Source organism: Anomaloglossus baeobatrachus, chromosome 9 (genome assembly GCF_048569485.1).
Source record: "Anomaloglossus baeobatrachus isolate aAnoBae1 chromosome 9, aAnoBae1.hap1, whole genome shotgun sequence".
Taxonomy (NCBI): Eukaryota; Metazoa; Chordata; class Amphibia; order Anura; family Aromobatidae; genus Anomaloglossus; species Anomaloglossus baeobatrachus.
This window is the reverse complement of record NC_134361.1, coordinates 60,483,222-60,502,767: the sequence shown is the minus strand read 5'-3', so window position 1 is coordinate 60,502,767 and position 19,546 is coordinate 60,483,222. Positions and strand designations below refer to the sequence as shown.

General features: G+C 48.0%; 1 protein-coding gene across 1 annotated transcript; it reads left to right on the top strand.

Moving 5' to 3' along the window:
* The first annotated feature begins 209 nt into the window (after positions 1–209).
* Positions 210–18,113, top strand: MMGT1 (membrane magnesium transporter 1). Its single transcript, XM_075322664.1, has 4 exons — positions 210–358; positions 5,988–6,040; positions 8,452–8,555; positions 17,669–18,113. The coding sequence occupies exons 1-4, from the start codon at positions 280–282 to the stop codon at positions 17,829–17,831; spliced, it is 399 nt and encodes a 132-aa protein (XP_075178779.1). The 5' UTR covers positions 210–279; the 3' UTR covers positions 17,832–18,113.
* Positions 18,114–19,546: the final 1,433 nt, after the last annotated feature.

The window sequence follows — 19,546 nt, the reverse complement described above, 5'->3', positions numbered from 1 at the left end:
TAATTACAGTGTATCAGGTAACTTCTATATAACCATTTCTGACTCTTCATCACAGCCACACTGGATCAAAGTGAAATCATTGGATTCAACATGACTAATAACATCCTCGTTCTGAAACGTGCCAACCACAACATGGCGCCTCTTCCGCTGCACACGTAAGTGATTGGCAGACGACATGACGTCGCCGAATCTTCATACGCCGGCGCAGCATTTTGACGTCACTCCCAGCGACCGCCGGCTATTTGCTGTGAGATCTGGAAGTGGAGGCGCTCCGGAGACATGGCGTCTTCAATCTGGAAAGGGCTGGTCGGGGTCGGCCTCTTTGCTCTGGCACATGCGGCTTTCTCAGCGGCTCAGCGTAAGTCACGGGCGCGGAGAGCGAGGATGGGCGATGGGGAGGGCGCAGCTGCCGGGGACGGGCCGTGGGGGGAGGGGAGTCCAGCTGTTGTCACCGGCAGGTGTATATAGGAGCGTACAGCTCCGGCCATGAATGTGTTACTGTGAGGGCGGATGACCCCGGGGCTGACCTCTGACCCCTGCACTATGGCTGCCGGCCGAGCCAATGGCGGCTTCTAATATTCTTTGATTCTATTTAACCCCATTTTTCAGACCTCTGCTGTCAGTAATGGACACTATAGATCCTGGAGGTCTGATCCCTGAGACTACCCCGGATCCTGAGAATGTAGGGGCTGCGTCCTCTACACAGGGGCCTCCAGGACCGGAACTACAATGCTGCATTATCTATTCTAGAGAGGACTTTTCACTGGATTCTCTTGCCCCCCCCCCCTGTATTTAAAGGGAACCTGTCACCAGGATTTTCGCTATTAAACTAAAAGAATCCCCCTCTGCAGCTCCTGGGCTGCATTCTACAAAAGGTTCATCTTGCTACTGGCCCCCCAGTAGAGATTATGGGTGGATACTTGGATGACGCTGGTGATGACATTCACAGCACCGCCCATAATCTCGCGCCTGCGCAATAACATCACCGGCGCTCGCGATTTGAAAACAGCGCTTAGTCCGCGACAGTGCCACCGCGCATGTGCGAGACTTCAGGAGCACTGCGAAACATGAGGGCGGCGGCCTCATCTATGTAAATGAACACTGGAGGGCGGCAAACAGCGGCAGGAGGGGGGATAACTGACGAAATACAGCCCGCCCACCGGGCCAGCAAACCTCATTACCATAGCAAAGGTAATATTAATAAGGTTATTTAGGTCTGAAAGGGGGGCCAGTAGCAAGATGAACCTTTCTAGAATGCAGCCCAGGAGCTACAGAGGGGGATTCTGTTAGTTTAATAGCGAAAATTCTGGTGACAGGTTCCCTTTAAAGGGAACCTGTCACTAGTTTTTCAGCCTATAAGCTGCGACCACCACCGTTCTAACATGCTGTATATAAGAGCCCAGGCCGCTGTGTAGAACATAAAAATTACTTTATAATACTTATCTAAATGGTCGCTGCGTCTCCGTTCTCCGGTCTCGGCGTCTCCTCTTTCGGCCATCTTCATTCTCCTCCTGAAGCCTGGGTGCATGACGCGTCTACATCATACACTCGCCGGTCCTGCGCAGTTGCACTGCAATGCTTTGATCTGCCCTGCTCAGAGCAGATCAGTGTGCCTGCGCAGGAACTCAATGCCAGCTAGTGTGGATGACGTAGGATGTCTCATGCACCCTGGCTACAGAAGAAGGAAGACAAAGATGGCCAAAAGAGGCACCATTGAACAAAGAAGCCTATTTGAGCTACATCCACCACCACGCGACCATTTAGGTGAGTATTATAAAGTGTTTTATTATGTTCTACACAGTGGCCTGGGCTCTTATTCTAGAATGCTGTATATAAGAGCCCACTGGTGGTGGCCGCAGCTTATACGGCGAAAAAAACGGTGACAGGTTCCCTTTAAACCGAGCGCCTTCTTTTATGGCCCTTGCTCCGCCAATTCTGGAACAGCTTTCCTGATTTTTTTGGTGCCCCTTCACTCCAGAGTTATGCCCCTCCGTTATGCAAATTTTCCTTTAACCAATTGAACGTGTACCGCAGATCTCTTTGGGCGTTTGTTTTTCTCTCCTCTGCTGCCCAATCATACCAAGAAAGGTCTGTGGTATATTTGTCCAGTTGGTTGAAAGTAAAAATTAGTCCTTTTATGTTTCAAGGGCATGACGGAGTAAAAGGGCATTGTTCCACAATCAGGAGTTTAGTGTAAAGGCCCCGTCACACTAAGCAACATCGCTGCTAACGAACAACTTTTGTGACGTAGCAGCGATGTTGCTAGCGATGTTGCTGTGTGTGACATCCAGCAACAACCTGGCCCCTGCTGTGAGGTCGTTGGTTGTTGCTGAATGTCCTGGGCCATTATTTTTTAGTTGTTGCTGTCCCGCTGTGAAGCGCACATCGCTGTGTGTGACAGCGAGACAGCAACAACTAAATGTGCAGTGAGCAGGAGCCGGCTTCTGCGGAGGCTGGTAACCACAGTAAACATCGGGTAACCAAGAAGCCCTTACCTTGGTTACCCGATGTTTACCTTCGTAACCAGCGTCCCCGCTCTCACACTGTCAGTGCCGGCTCCTGCTCTGTGCACACATAGCCACAGTACACATCGGGTTATTTACCCGATGTGTAGTCTGGCTATGTGTGCAGAGAGCAGGGAGCCAGCACTGGCAGCGTGAGCGCGGGGACGCTGGTAATGAAGGTAAATATCGGGTAACCAAGGTAAGGGCTTCTTGGTTACCCGATGTTTACCGTGGTTACTAGCCTCCGCTGAAGCCGGCTCCTGCTGCCTGCACACGTAGCAGAGTACACATCGGGTAATTAACCCGATGTGTACTGTGGCTAGGTGTGCAGGGAAGCCAGCGCTAAGCGGTGTGCGCTGGTAACCAAGGTAAATATCGGGTTTGTTACCCGATATTTACCTTAGTTACCAAGCGCAGCATCGCTTCCACGCGGCGCTGCTGGCTGGGGACTGGTCACGGGTTGCTGGTGAGCTCACCAGCAACTCGTGTAGCGACGCTCCAGCGATCCCTGCTAGGTCAGGTTGCTGGTGGGATCGCTGGAGTGTCGCTAGTGTGACATCTCACCAGCGACCTCCTAGCAACTTACCAGCGATCCCTATCAGGTTGGATCGTTGTTGGGATCGCTGGTAAGTTTAGTGTGACTGGGCCTTAAGAGGAACCTGTCACCAGATGCCCCCAGTATAAAGTGCAGCCAGCACCTTTACAGTAAGTCCTCAATCCCCTCTGTGTAGCATAACAAATTCCTTTTATTATCCCCCCACATGGGGCTGTCCAGTCTGATGGGCGTCACTGGCCTTGATCCAGCGCCTCTTCACCCATCTGTCTCCGTCCTTCATGTTGAGGATGTGTTCTGTCATACACACTTCCCCACAGTCTTGCTCCTGCGCAGGCCAGTACAAAGCATGGTAATGCCCATGTATTCAACTCTGGCATCAGCAGAACGCCTGCGCAGGAGTGAGATCGGGGGGAGGTGTGTATGACATAGAACATGTCTTCAACAAGGAGGACGGTGACAGACAACCGAGAAGGCGCCGGATCAAGACCAGTGATGCCCATTGGAGGGGATTGGGGACATACATACAACACACTAGAATACTGTAAAAGTGGCCTTCTGGGTGGCAGCTCGTACTTTATACTGCGAAACCCTTGTGTCACGTTTCTTTTACGTTAGAAAAAAAAAAGTCCAGTAAAAAAAACTGAAGAGGATGCAGCGAAAAATCATTTTTCTGGCCCATTTTGTTCTTGCCGGATATGTGTGGATTTCTTGAGATCAGACCCCCCCCCCCATATACCTCCAACCAGGTAATCATTAAAGGGGTTGTCCATTCCATTTTTATTTTGCAGACTTTTCCATTATGGGGTAAAAATGATGAAAAGCATACATACGTATCAATCCCCTGCTTCCCCTCACTACCTGTGCCCACATTCTCTCTCTTTTTTCTCTTCTCAGGGGGTTAGAGAGTGGGATTGGCTGCAGCGGTAATGTGCTGACCCTACTGGTAGAGAAAAGACCTGTCAGGGACTTTAGAGAAATCAACCTTCTTGTTTTCTTTTTACATCACTCTAGGCCCGATGGCAAAGTAAAAAAAAAAAAATACAGCTGCAATGTATCTGTAACGCCTGCCTGGATCCACAGACTCGGATGGGCTGTAATGGGGAGGCTAGAGGGAAGCCACTCACCAAGTAGGACCCCCAGAACCCTGAAACCCTTTAACCCCTCTACAGGGATTTGGAATTACACAGGGAACTGGAGATCACTACCTGTGGAAGGCTGCAGTCTGATGAGAGTAGTCGTCAGGCGGGGTCAAACCAGGAATAGCGGAACAGGGACAGAATCGGCAGACAGTGACGTAGTCAGCAAACGTAGCAGAGGTCAGATCCAGGTCGGGCAGCAAGGTACAAAAACAGTAGGCAGAAGGGTAGTCAAAACACGCAGAAGTCAACACAGGAATCACCAACAGAATAGGACGTAACAGGAGCCAGGAAAATCAGAACTATCTCTGGCAGTGGTCATGTGACAGGAGGGGAAATAAGAAGGGTGTGGTGTTTTCCCATTGGCTGTAGCTGAACGCTGGCAACTTCAGCTGGAAGACACACGCCACCCACAATCAGCCAGCGGTACTGCAGATCCCAAGATAACCCAGCCCAGTGGATGATCGGAGCCTGCGACCACTGGTGCCACTGGCATCGACTCCTCTCCCAGCACCATCCACGGCAGGAACACGGCGTCGCCTGGCGATCGGAGCAGAAGTCGCTGGAGCGGACTCCGGCGGTGACGTAACAGTATGTTAGAAATGAGAAATTGCATCTAAAAAAACCCAATGTGGTTCAGGCAACACTTCCTGGTAATTTTATATGCTGTTGTACAAAAATACTACAGAGGTTTCTACATCATGTGTACATAGGACACCTGAGTGACTCGGGTAACACTCCCTGACAGTTTAATATAGTATTAGATGTAGTCAATATGGACTGGTTCAGGTAACACTTCCTGGCAATTTTTTGTGCTCTATTAGAGAATAAATGGAGATTTTATACAGATGTGTCAGAAGGAAAGCGCCTTATTGTAAGAGCTGCAGACAAAAACGGAGAAGTGAAATCTGAAATATCATTGCACAGACCCTAGACCAATTTTATGACTTTGGCCCTTAAAAATATAAGAATGGCCATGCTATCTGGTCCCGCAGCTACGTACAGGGGTCATTCATTAGTCAGGGACCCTCACGCGGCCTAATAAGAGCATGTCAGGAACGTTATGACTGGTGGTAATGTATAGATCACTATGAAAATGCGGCTTTGATTCTCCGCAGGGTCCGGGAGTCGTATCATATTCATGTCAGTATGAAGGGAAGACTTAGCAACCGTTTGCAAGTTGCATCTGGTCCTTTACAATGTGATCTCTGTTCACACAGGCTTCATTTTTTACTAAGCCATATGATGGCTATCCTAGGTCTATTACCAGTGAGTCCCAATGACTATAAGGAGTCTGTATTCTGATAGCAGGAATGGCAATTCAGATGTTAATTCTGCAGGGAAGCATGAAGAATTATGAATGCAGCTCTGGAGTAAAACCCTTTGTAACTCAGGATTAATACAAGATTGATGTGGAATTATTCAAATGTAAATCAAGATTTAAAGCGTAAGTGTCACTTATTTCAAATCACAGTAGTCCTTTAGAAATGCTATAGATTTGTGAGGGTCGGGGTCCTGAGACCCCCTCTGATTGCTCGCAGCTCTGTGCAGACGCGCCCAGGTGAGTAGGGGTCCAATAGAAAATCCATGGAGCTTGTTTTCATGATGATTTTGAGCTATGGGAGGGGGGGTCTCGGGACCCCCCCAGAGTAAAGGCACTGCTGTGATTTGAAGGTAAATGATTGACATATACTCTGTGAATTATACAGGCTGATGTCCATGGGTGGGTATAATCATTACTAAGTGACTCATTTGTCCGTTCTGGTTTATATTTTTTTTTTTTTTTTTTAGATCGCTCCTACATGAGATTGACTGAAAAAGAAGATGAAACGTTACCGATAGATGTAAGTCTCACCGCAGTAGCCGCGCGAGTTTCCGATTGTCAGGCCATTTACTGTTGCATACTAACTGTGATAAAAGGGAACATTGGAGGCTTTTTGTTTCCAAAAACAGCAGCTTCCTTATCCATGGACTCTTGGGGATTCACCTACATAGATACCACACAAAGTGCATGAGCACGAATGGTCCGGAGTCTGGACGATTATTTATCTTTATTCACTTCCATAGCGCATTAGAGAATTAATCACTGTCCCCATTGGGGCTCACAGTCTAAATTCCCTATCAGTCTGTCTTTGGATGATAAAGCTGAACCGTTCTTATCTAATAGCATGTAGCTTTTTTAGGCCATAATTCAGATTGTTTCCTGCCAGCCAATACTGCTACTGTCCCCCGTGTAACCAGTACTGGTTCCTTCCCTGCCCTTGATTTGGCATCTCTCTGCCCAGGCTGTATTGAGTATTTCAGATTTAAAGGGATCCAATATTTACCATGTGCACCTCCGGAAATAAAAGGAAGACTGTGGATGGAGTCCAGGGGAACAGTAGTTGTAGGGAGATTTGCTGTTTTAATATAATAATAATATTTAATATTTATTCATTTATATAGCGCTGTTAATTCCACAGCGCCTTACATACAATGGCAACACTGTCCCCATTGGGGCTCACAATCTAGGTTCCCTATCAGTATGTCTTTGGAGTGTGGGAGGAAACCGGAGAACCCGGAGGAAACCCACGCAAACACGGGGAGAACATACAAACTCCTTGCAGATGGTGTCCTTCGTGGGATTTGAACCCAGGACCACAGCGCTGCAAAACTGCAATGCTAACCACTGAGCCATCGTGCCGCTCATTATAAAAACTTTAGTTATATTTTGACGCTACAATTCTACATAATTGGCCTTAAAGAAAAGAGAACAAACTATCAAGTGCCCAAATTGAATTTAAGGAAATTTATTGAAACTCATATGACACACAAATTGGGTGGAGAAAGACACAACATGAAACAGATGATTAAAAAATCAAAAACCCGAATCAGTCATATCCTATATATATGTAACAATATAATGGATTAGATTAGTGTGGGCGATGTAGTACTCAGTCACCACAAGATGTCTTCAGCCCAATAAAAAATGTGATTATGCACCAGCAAACACAAGATGTCACTGACCGACGTCATTGAAATAACAATGCTGTTAGCGTTCATATAATATATTATAAGGCAAAGGGAATAAATATATCTCCCAAAATAGACCAACATGTAACTCAAAGGACAGCTTACGTTAGAGGGTCAGATGCTGGATGCACAATAATGAGGTGGGTTACGCAGGCCAACCTGACACACGTTTCGGTAATAGAGATTACCTTTGTCAAGGGTGTGATAATTGGCCTTAAGATTTTTCCCTCAAATCTTTTATGGGTGAGACCCAATACAATCCAGTGGTCAGAGCCCAGTTGTAGTTATTACAGAAGGCTGTGATGGGAATAATACTTTTCAAATGTGTGATGCCTTTAATGTGCGACAATCTCCATCAGCAAATTTCAATTTTCTGATAAATTATTTTTCTTCCCGTATTTTTTGGGGGGTTGGGGAGACACATGATGGATGAGCCAAGTATAAACTTCTAGGAGGCTAATTCTTAGCAACACAATTTTAGCTCCTCTAACCAAGCGTAACTCTCCAGACTTAGTTTTATAAAGGTAAATCCACAATATTCTTTCAAAAAAGGAAGTTCCAGCTCCAAGATGATGAAAACCAGAATACCATATTCCATTCTAAATATTAATGTATAGAGATAAACATGGTGGATAGGGGGAAAAAAAATCATAATGTGCACAGGGGGCTATGTGGGGACACTATACTGTGCGTGGGGGGCATCCTGTTGATCAATGTATAGGAGCAGTATGATTTCTAAACTTAAGGAGCAGTAAATTATACGGTTCGTTGCTACTGATACATGTTACGGCAGAGCTTATTGTAACAGATTATTACCAATAGCAATGACTTAATTCTGCTCAATATTAAACGATAAATTTAATATAAAACCATCATAATGAGCAGAATTAAGTTTCTGTTTGGGTTGTCCCTCCACAACTGTTGCAGTGTCTCATGTAGCACCTTCAAAAAATGTATTGCTCACCCCTGCTCTACAGCAGTGTTCCCCCAACTCCAGAGCCACCAACACTGCATGTTTTCAGGATTTCCTTTAGTATTGCACAGCGATAAATTCATCACATGTACAAGCGATTATTTCAAGAGCTCAATACTAAGGAAATCCTGAAAACATGACCTGTTGATGGCTTTGGAGCTGGGGAACCCTACTGTACAGCATAATTCCTACATATTAACCCTATAAAGTGCTGGTTAAGAAAGATTGTTTGCTTCAGTACTAATGATTTCTAATTCTATACAATTGCAGATAGTCCTACAGACCTTATTGGCATTCGTCGTGGCATGCTACGGCATAGTACATATTGCTGGCGAGTTCAAAGACATGGACGCCACTTCAGAGCTGAGGAATAAGTATGCATGTTTCCTTCTATCACTGGGTCGGTTAGGGCATTAGACAACCAGCCCTTTATTGAAAGATAGTTTGCTCTTTTTCCACCTTGCATCTAAGGCAGGGGTCTGAAACTCGGCTGGGTGTATGGGCCGCACAGAGGAAAAAAAATAATTTGGGGGGGGGGGCTGCATTCTTTACAGGACAATTCTTTGTTTAAATACAAACATTTTTTTTTTTTTACATTTTATTCCTTTCTTGTAACTCTTACAATTAGCACTATATAGAAATTTTGACCAACATCTTTTAGTAATGTTCCCCATATTGTTGTAACGTGCCCATCCTTGTCCCCTTGTAGTATTGTGCCCCATCCCACAGTAATGTGCCCATCCGTGTCCCCTTGTAGTATTGTGCCCCATCCCACAGTAATGTGCCCATCCGTGTCCCCTTGTAGTTATGTGCCCCATCCTAGTCCCCATCCCACAGTAATGTGCTCATCCATGTCCCCATCCTAAAGTAATGTTCCCCATCCTTGTCCCCATTTTGTAGTAATGTGTTCATCCTTGTCACCATGTTATAGAATGTGTTAATCCTTGTCCCCATCCTATAGTAATGTCCCCAATCTATAGTAATAGTAATGTGTCCATCCTTGTCCCCATGTTATAGTAATGTTCCCCATCCTTGTCCCCTTGTAGCAATGTCCCCATCCTATAGTACTGTCCCCATCCTATAGTACTGTGCCAACCTTGTCCCCACCCTATAGTAATGCCCCCAGCATTATACCTATTCTATAGTAATATTTCCCATCCTTGTCCCCTTGTAGTAATGTCCCTATCCTACAGTAATGTGCCCACCTTGTGCCCATCCTAGTCCCCATGCAATAGTATTGTGCCCATCCTTGTAATGTCCCAAGCCTTATCCCCATCTCATAGTAATGTGCGCACTTTGTCCCCATCCTGTAGTAATGGGTCAGCAGCTCCACACACCTTCCACACATGCCGGAGTGAAGCTGAGGGGACGGTCTCCTGCCCCAGATCCACAGTGATTGGAGAGATTGGTCACAAGGCCGCTCTCTCCAATCAGAGCTGGGGGTGGGTGAAACAGAGGTCACCCAGTTCCAGCCAATGATCAGGGCTACAGCTGCACTGATCTTGGCTGGATTTCAATGTTTCAGCGGTTTTCAATGGCTGAAACATTACTGGCTGTGATTGGCTGAGCGGCGTTCGTCAGCCAATCACAGCCTCCGTAGGTCCGGGGAGGAGACACCACCCCTCCTGAGGTCCCCTCCTCACCGAAATTAAGGTATTTGCAGCGATCGCAGCCACCGGGGCCACAATATCACCATGACGTACTACTGGGTATGTCATGGGTCCTTAAGTACCAGGGAGCCATAACGTACCCAGTACATCATAGGTCGCTAAGGGGTTAACGTCAGCACACACACACACACACACACACACACACACACACACACACACACACACACCATTCTTCTCACCTGTCCCGCGCTCCTGCCGCGATAGTGACCAGGGGCACGGGCCTGGGGACCACACAAACTACCCTGAGGGGCCGCATGTGGCCCGCGGGCCGTGTGTTTGAGACCCCTGATCTAAGGCCTGTTTCACACATCAGTGGAAAACCGACGTTTTTCACTTGTGTGTTAATAACGCATATGTCCCTCAGAGTGCCGTGATTCTCGACATATGTGGGTTGTCCATGTGCAATCCGTGATACGTACTCTGTGTTTGCACATGGAGATAAACTCATCTGCCCCCGCTGTTTGTGGTGTTGAAGTCTTCGACTTTGCTGCATCCGGCTGCCGCTGTCTCTCACCTCTGCAGCTACTTCCGTGTCGGCTCTGGTTGCATACATAAATATGCATGCCATAATGAGCCAGCCAGGAAGAAGCAGAGAGCAGCTGCCGAACATAGTGTCGCTGGAGAAGGTGAGTTGAAAATGCTTTTTATTTTAATGTACGGTTTTTGTTTGTTTTTTTGTGGTACGTGTTTCACGGACAACACCATAGTGTGGCCCGTGGGACATCAGTGATGCCAGAAAAAAACGGACATGTCTCTGTGCGACAATCACAGACACATGTGTACGCCGCACGGAGACACGGTCAGTGTTAAATCACTGATGTGTGTGCAGACCCATTGATTATAATGAGTCTGTGTGTGTCCGTGATTCTGGTACGTATAAAAACTATCACATACGTTCCAGAATCTCTGACGTCTGAAACAGGCCTAAAACAAACAACTTAATCTCCATTTTGGTTTTATCTGGCACAAAAATAACTTTGCACCTTCATAGTGTTAAAGTAAAAGAGGAGTTAAAAATCTTCAAACCTGCCAAAACCTGTACATGGGGGTGGGAGTCTACTCTTTGGACAAAACTGCTTCGCGGAGTTGGCTAAGTTGGGTGGATGCTGGGAGTATCTGCATTTACTATGCAGTTATGTATTATGTTATTTGCCATCATGGGAGAAATGCCTATATTTCTGAAGAATATAAAAAGATGAGGCTCATTAAAATTTTGGAGAGGTTTGGAAATCATGTCTGGGTATTATTTATATATTTTTTTTTTTTTTTAGTTCTTTATTTTAAAGACCAACCCGGAACAGGAGAGGATACAACAAGCTCCCCACGGAGCTGCTTAGAGTATATCAAAAACAAAACACTAGCATGTACACGGACAATCAGTACCCATAGACAAGTCCCAACCTCTCAACAATTCGGGTCTGGCCCAATTTTAATGTTTTCAGTATTTATTAAAGTTTCACCGATACCATAGAATGAATCCTAGAAACCTTTAATTGAAGTGAGAATTACTTCAGCAGCAGTGAATAAATGACTTTCTTTTTCGCTCCTAATTGGGAGACCCAGACAATTGGGTGTATAGCTACTGCCTCCGGAGGCCGCACAAAGTACTACACTTAAAAGTGTAAGGCCCCTCCCCTTCTGGCTATACACCCTCCCGTGGGAGCACGGGTCCCTCAGTTTTTTGCTTTGTGCGAAGGAGGTCAGACACGCACGCATAGCTCCACTGTTTAGTCAGCAGCAGCTGCTGACTATGTCGGATGGAAGAAAAGAGGGCCCATACAGGGTCCCCAGCATGCTCCCTTCTCACCCCACTTTCTGTCGGCGGTGTTTGTTAAGGTTGAGGTACCCATTGCGGGTACGGAGGCTGGAGCCCACATGCTGATTCCTTCTCCATCCCCATTAGGGCTCTGGCTGAAGTGGGATTTTACCGGTCTCCAGGCACTGAGACCGTGCTCCATCCGCAGCCCCTGGAGAAGCCGCTGGATATGGAGCTGAGTATCGTCAGGGACAGGGCCCTGCTCCGTCAAGGTACTCTGTGTCCCCGTGCATACGCGCGCACACCGCAGCATTGCTGGGTGTGTTAGTGCGCCGGGGACATCAGCGCTGCTGCGCTTGTGCCATTTCCTCACTACAGCTCAGCTGAGTGGGTAGACTAGGGCGAACGGTCGCGCCAGGCCGCTGGGGTCAGTCGCACTGCGACACTGCTGTGACTTGTGGTGCGCCGGGGACTTCCGCGCTGGCCGTGCATATATCACGGCCGCGCTTATTACTACAGTCCCCGGCTTTTGCGGCCTAGTTTGTCTCGTTCCCGCCTCCGCACCTGCCAGTCAGGAGGAGGGCGGGACGCTGTATAGAGCATCAGCGCTGAGGGCTGGAGTCTTTTTTACATACTCCAGCCCTCACACTAGGCACAGGGGGACGCAGTTTCCCGCACTTTTGTTTGGGCACGCCCACGGTCCGCCCCTCTGCACACAACGCCGGCAGCCATTCCTGCCTGCACGCTGAGCTGCAGAGGGAAGACTGGGAGACCCAGACACGGGACTCTGCGGCCTCATACCCGCTGTTCAGCGGGCGGTAAGCAGCCCTCAAGGGCTCACCCCCACTTGTGCCGTTTGTGTACTTGGTATTTTGTGTTTGCAAATACTTTGCACTGTGCGGTCGCTGGTGTTTTTCTCGGCTATATACCCTCCTAGATTACAAGGAGGCAACAGCATGTCGTCCGCAAAACGCAAGGGTGCCAAGGCACAGACGTTATATGCTGCCTGTACCGCATGTGGGGCTGCTCTACCGGCAGGTTCCGCTGACCCCCATTGTGTGCAGTGCTCGGCCCCTGTGACACTTGCACAGCCGGGGCCTCTGCTAGACGTGACCCAGGGGGTACCACCTGTGAATGCTGTCCAGGTGACAGGAACAGAGTTTGCAGCTTTTGCTGACAGATTGTCTATGACTATGTCTAAAATTCTTGAAACATTACAGTCTAGACCAGTTACTCAGACCATGGACACTGTTGAATCATTGCTCCCTGGTCCCCCTCAGCTGGAACACTTCCGTGCTCCAGGGGTGTCACACGCACCCCAGGGTGACGACTCTGACTCGGACGACAGTCCCTGACAACCTAAACGGGCTCGCTATGAGGAGCCCTCAACTTCGTCTCAATGGTCAGGATCCCAGCGGGATGAATCTATGTGTGATGAGGCGGATGTAACTGATCAGGATTCTGATCCTGGGACCGCTCTCAATCTAGATACACCGGATGGTGACGCCATAGTGAATGATCTTATAGCGTCCATCAATAAGATGTTAGATATTTCTCCGCCAGCTCCTTCTGCGGAGGAGTCAGCTTCACAGCATGAGAAATTCCATTTCAGATATCCCAAGCGTAAATTAAGCTCTTTTCTGGACCACGCTGACTTTAGAGACGCAATCCAGAAACACCACGCTTATCCTGATAAGCGGTTTTCCAAAAGGCTTAAAGATACACGCTATCCTTTCCCCCCTGACGTTGTCAAGGGCTGGACCCAGTGTCCCAAGGTGGATCCTCCAATCTCCAGGCTTGCGGCTAGATCCTTAGTTGCAGTAGAAGATGGAGCGGCACTTAAAGATGCCACCGATAGACAGATGGAGCTCTGGTTGAAATCCATCTATGAAGCTATTGGAGCGTCGTTGGCGCCAGCATTCGCAGCCGTATGGGCACTCCAAGCTATTTCAGCTGGTCTTACACAGATTGACACGGTCACACGTACATCTGCTCCGCAGGTGGCACCATTGACCTCTCAGATGTCTGCATTCGCGTCTTACGCGATTAATGCTGTCCTAGACTCTACGAGCCGTACGGCGGTGGCGTCAGCCAACTCCGTGGTTTTACGCAGAGCCCTGTGGTTGAGGGAATGGAAGGCAGATTCTGCTTCCAAGAAGTGCTTAACCAGTTTGCCTTTTTCTCGTGACCGACTGTTTAGTGAGCGTTTGGATGAAATCATTATACACTCCAAGGGTAAGGATTCATCCTTACCTCAACACAGACAAAACAAACCCCAACAAAGGAGGGGTCAGTCTAGTTTTCGGTCCTTTCGAGGCTCAGGTAGGTCCCAATTCTCCTCGTCCAAGAGGACTCAAAAGGATCAGAGAGGCTCAGATTCTTGGCGGACTCAATCACGCCCAAAAAAGCCAGCAGGAAGAACCGTTACCAAGACGGCTTCCTCATGACTCTCAGTCTCCTCTTTCCGCATCCTCGGTCGGTGGCAGGCTCTCCCGCTTTGGCGACATTTGGCTGTCACAGGTCAAAGACCGTTGGGTGAGGGACATTCTGTCTCACGGGTACAGGATAGAGTTCAGCTCTCGTCCTCCAACTCGCTTCTTCAGAACTTCTCCACCGCCCGACCGGGCCGATGCTCTGCTGCAGGCGGTGGCCGCTCTAAAGGCGGAAGGAGTGGTGACTTCTGTTCCTCTTCAAGAACAAGGTCACGGTTTTTACTCCAATTTGTTTGTGGTACCAAAAAAGGACGGATCGTTTCGTCCCGTCCTGGATCTAAAGTTGCTCAACAAACCCGTAAAAACCAGGAGATTCCGGATGGAATCTCTCCGCTCCGTCATCGCCTCAATGTCTCAAGGAGATTTCCTAGCATCAATAGACATCAAAGATGCTTATCTCCACGTGCCGATTTGCGCCAGAGCATCAGCGTTTTCTACGCTTCGTTATAGGAAGCGAACACCTGCAGTTCATAGCGCTACCTTTCGGGCTGGCAACAGCCCCTCGGGTCTTCACCAAGGTCATGGCAGCAGTAGTAGCAGTCCTGCACTCGCAGGGTCACTCTGTGATCCCGTATCTGGACGATCTACTGATAAAGGCACCCTCTCAAGAGGCATGCCAACACAGTCTGAACGTGGCACTGAAGACTCTCCAGAGGTTCGGGTGGATTATCAACTTTTCAAAGTCAAATCTAACCCGACCCAATCACTAACATATCTTGGCACGATAGTGAAACTTCCACTGGACAAGCAGTGCTCGCTGCAGACAGGGGTGCAATCTCTCCTTCAGAGCCAGTCGCACTCCTTGAGGCGCCTCATGCATTTCCTAGGGAAAATGGTGGCAGCAATGGAAGCGGTCCCTTTCGCGCAGTTTCATCTGCGCCCCCTACAATGGGACATTCTCCGCCAATGGGACGGGAAATCGACGTCCCTCGACAGAGACGTCTCCCTCTCTCAGACAGCCAAGGACTCTCTCCGGTGGTGGCTTCTTCCCACCTCATTGTCAACAGGAAGGTCGTTTCTACCCCCATCCTGGGCGGTGGTCACGACAGATGCGAGCCTATCAGGGTGGGGAGCAGTGTTTCTTCACCACAGGGCTCAGGGTACGTGGACTCAGAAAGAGTCCACCCTTCAGATCAATGTTCTGGAAATCAGAGCAGTCTATCTTGCCCTGCGAGCCTTCCAACAGTGGCTGGAAGGCAAGCAGATCCGGATTCAGTCGGACAATTCCACAGCGGTGGCGTACATCAACCACCAAGGGGGAACACGCAGTCGGCAAGCCTTCCAGGAAGTCCGGCGGATTCTAACGTGGGTGGAGAACACAGCATCCACCATATCCGCAGTTCACATCCCAGGCGTGGAAAACTGGGAAGCAGACTTTCTCAGTCGCCAGGGCATGGACGCAGGGGAATGGTCCCTCCACCCGGACGTGTTTCAGGAGATCTGTCGCCGCTGGGGGACGCCGGACGTCGACCTGATGGCGTCACGGCACAACAACAAAGCTCCGGTTTTCATGGCACGGTCTCACGATCACCGAGCTCTGGCGGCAGACGCCCTAGTTCAAGATTGGTCGCAGTTCCGGCTACCTTATGTTTTCCCACCTCTGGCATTGTTGCCCAGAGTGCTCCGCAAAATCAGGTCCGACTGCCGCCGCGCCATTCTCGTCGCTCCAGACTGGCCAAGGAGGTCGTGGTACCCGGATCTGTGGCATCTCACGGTAGGCCAACCGTGGGCGCTACCAGACCGTCCAGACTTGCTGTCTCAAGGGCCGTTTTTCCATCTGAATTCTGCGGCCCTGAACCTGACTGTGTGGCCATTGAGTCCTGGATCCTAGGGACCTCAGGTTTATCTCATGAAGTTGTTGCCACCATGAGACAGGCTAGGAAACCATCCTCCGCCAAAATCTACCACAGGACGTGGAAGATATTCCTATCGTGGTGCTCTGCTCAGGGAGTTTCTCCCTGGCCATTTGCATTGCCTATTTTTCTTTCCTTCCTGCAGTCTGGGTTGGAAAAAGGTTTGTCGCTTAGCTCTCTTAAGGGTCAAGTCTCCGCGCTATCCGTATTTTTTCAGAAACGCCTAGCGCGACTTCCTAAAGTACGCACGTTCATGCAAGGGGTTTGTCATATTGTCCCCCCTTACAAGCGGCCATTGGAACCCTGGGATCTGAACAAGGTTCTAATTGCTCTCCAGAAGCCGCCTTTCGAGCCTATGAAAGAGATTTCCTTTTCTCGGCTTTCTCAGAAAGTGGCTTTTCTAGTGGCGGTCACGTCTCTTCGGAGAGTGTCAGAGCTGGCGGCGTTATCTTGCAAATCTCCCTTCCTGGTGTTTCACCAAGACAAGGTAGTTCTGCGTCCATTTCCAGAGTTTCTTCCCAAGGTGGTATCTTCCTTTCATCTCAATCAGGATATCACTTTACCATCTTTGTGTCCGCATCCAGTTCACCAATTTGAAAAGGGTTTACATCTGTTGGACCTGGTGAGGGCACTCAGGATCTACATTTCCCGCACGGCGCCTCTGCGCCGTTCGGATGCACTCTTTATCCTGGTCGCTGGTCAGCATAAAGGGTCGCAAGCTTCCAAATCCACCCTTGCGCGGTGGATCAAGGAACCAATTCTTCACGCCTACCGTTCTGCTGGGCTTCCGATTCCTTCTGGACTGAAGGCCCATTCTACCAGAGCCGTAGGTGCGTCCTGGGCATTACGGCATCAGGCTACGGCTCAGCAGGTGTGCCAGGCGGCTACCTGGTCGAGTCTGCACACTTTTACCAAGCATTATCAGGTGCATACCTACGCTTCGGCAGATGCCAGCCTAGGTAGACAAGTCCTTCAGGCGGCGGTGGCCCACCTGTAAGAAAGGGCTGCTTGACAGCCCTATCACGAGGTATTCTTTTACCCACCCAGGGACTGCTTTTGGACGTCCCAATTGTCTGGGTCTCCCAATTAGGAGCGAAAAAGAAGGGAATTTTGTTTACTTACCGTAAATTCCTTTTCTTCTAGCTCCAATTGGGAGACCCAGCACCCGCCCTGTTTTTCTTAGGGTATTGGTTTTTCGGGTGCACATGTTGTTCATGTTGATAAGTTCTGTTCTCCGATATTGTCTATCGGATTGAATTTGTTTTTGAAACAGTTATTGGCTTTCCTCCTTGCTTTTGCACTAAAACTGAGGGACCCGTGCTCCCACGGGAGGGTGTATAGCCAGAAGGGGAGGGGCCTTACACTTTTAAGTGTAGTACTTTGTGCGGCCTCCGGAGGCAGTAGCTATACACCCAATTGTCTGGGTCTCCCAATTGGAGCTAGAAGAAAAGGAATTTACGGTAAGTAAACAAAATTCCCTTCTTTCTGCAGATTCCACTGAGGGTTTACATAGCTTTCACTATTGTGTACGGATTGGGGCAATTTTGAGTTCCAAGAGGAAACTACTAGTGTTAGTGATCACTGCTATCGTTGGTAACTGATATCACTAATGTGAGGAAAGTGAGCATTTCATTGTGCCTTGAGAATGGAGATGGATCTGGGTCACTGGGGAAAGCATAATACTGTATAAAAATATATTTTTTTTTTTCCTTAAAGGACATTTGACACCTTAAGGAATCACCCGTCATTCTATATTTTTAATCACCGGGGACGAGTAATGTTCCAATCCCCAGAAACGGAAGAGTCCCATCAAAATCAGCCGGGCTTCATATCCAACGCATCACTGAAGCTACGAAAACTAGAAGCAATGCAACGCTGAAGACACAACAGATTTTTACAGATTATTATAGAACAGAACATTGTGATAACATCGGTCCGGGGGTGTAAACTTTTATTGTTTTTTCTGTTCTGGAGCAGTATTTATATTGATCTTCCAGACTTTATATGAGGACTTACTTTGTACACTTCTGAGGCGAGGACTGTGCGGCGGCCGAGCAATGCACTGTAACTTATTGCTACAATTATGCTGTAAGAGTTGTCCTATATCTTGGAAACACGACCTATTGCTGCAGATCGAATAAATCGGTTTGAATATGAGAAATTGTCAGGTTTGTTAAGAAAATGTCTGGTTTATCTAGAGATCTGTAGGTCCGATGTTCCTTTTAGCCCCGGAAGGCCTCAATACTTGTTACTCTGTGATATCATTCACCCACATGTAATAATTAACCCCTTAACGACCGCGGGCCGTAAAATTACGTCCTAAATGACATAATCTTACTGCCCGCGGTCCTCCGGCGGCAGCATGCCGCGATCGGCACACATCTCAGCTGATTTTCACAGCTGAGATGTGTGCCTGCTAGGCACGAGCAGAATCGTTATCTGCTCGTGCCGATTAACCCCTTATAATGGCGCTGTCAATACATGACAGCGCCATTATAAGCGCAATCGCGGTAAAGTTTTACTTACCGCCGAAACCGGAAGTCACGTGACGCGATCACGTGACTCCCGATAGTTGCCATGGTAGTACAGGGTCATGTGATGACTCCTGTACTACACATGAATTGGTTTCACTTTCGCTGTGCCCGGAGCACAGCAAAAGAGAAAGACAGCGTATCTGCTGTTTACAGCCTTCCAGCTGTGATCAGCAGATACTGCAGAGCGATCGGAATGCTGATCGCAATAGCCCCCTAGGGGGACTAGTAAAATAAAAAAAAAAAGTAAAAAAATAAGTTTTAAAAAATTAAAAAAAAACAAAAAAACCTAAAAGTTCAAATCACCCCCCATTCGCCCCATTAAAAATTAAAGGGTTAAAAAAATAAAAAATATACACACATTTGGTATCGCCGCGTTCAGAAACGCCCGATCTATCAAAATATAAAATCAATTAATCTGATCAGTAAACGGCGTAGCGGCAAAAAAATTCCAAACGCCAAAACGACGTTTTTTTGTCGCCACAACTTTTGCGCAAAATGCAATAAGAGGCGATCAAAACGTAGCATCTGCGCAAAAATGGTACCGTTAAAAACGTCAGCTCGAGACGCAAAAAATAAGCCGTCATTGAGCCTAAGATCCCGAAAAATGAGAACGCTACGGGTCACGGAATATGGCGTAAAATGTGCGCCACTTTTTTCGGACAAACTTCCGATTTTTTTTTAACCCCTTATATAAAAGTAAACCTATACATGTTTGGTGTCTACGAACTCGCACTGACCTGAGGCATCACACCCACACATCAGTTTTACCATATAGTGAACACAGTGAATAAAATATCTCAAAAACCATAGTGCTATCGCACTTTTTTTGCAATTTTTCAGCATTTGGAATTTTTTTGCCATTTTCTAGTACATAATATGGTAAAACTGATGGTTTCATTTAAAAGTACAGCTCGTTCCGCAAAAAATGAGCCCTCACATGACCATATTGACTGAAAAATAAAAAAGTTACGTCTCTCAGAAAAAGAATGGCGAAAAAAAAAAACGGAAAGCGAAAAATCGGCCGGTCGTGAAAGGGTTAACTGCCGGCTGCTGTCTGGGG

Bases quoted from the DNA above. Each gene is read 5' to 3' on its own strand.
- MMGT1 (XM_075322664.1), top strand. From the start codon at position 280: ATGGCGTCTTCAATCTGGAAAGGGCTGGTCGGGGTCGGCCTCTTTGCT. The intron at 359-5,987 runs GTAAGTCACGGG...TTTTTTTTTTAG, and splicing joins GGCTTTCTCAGCGGCTCAGC to ATCGCTCCTACATGAGATTG. The intron at 6,041-8,451 runs GTAAGTCTCACC...ATACAATTGCAG, and splicing joins ATGAAACGTTACCGATAGAT to ATAGTCCTACAGACCTTATT.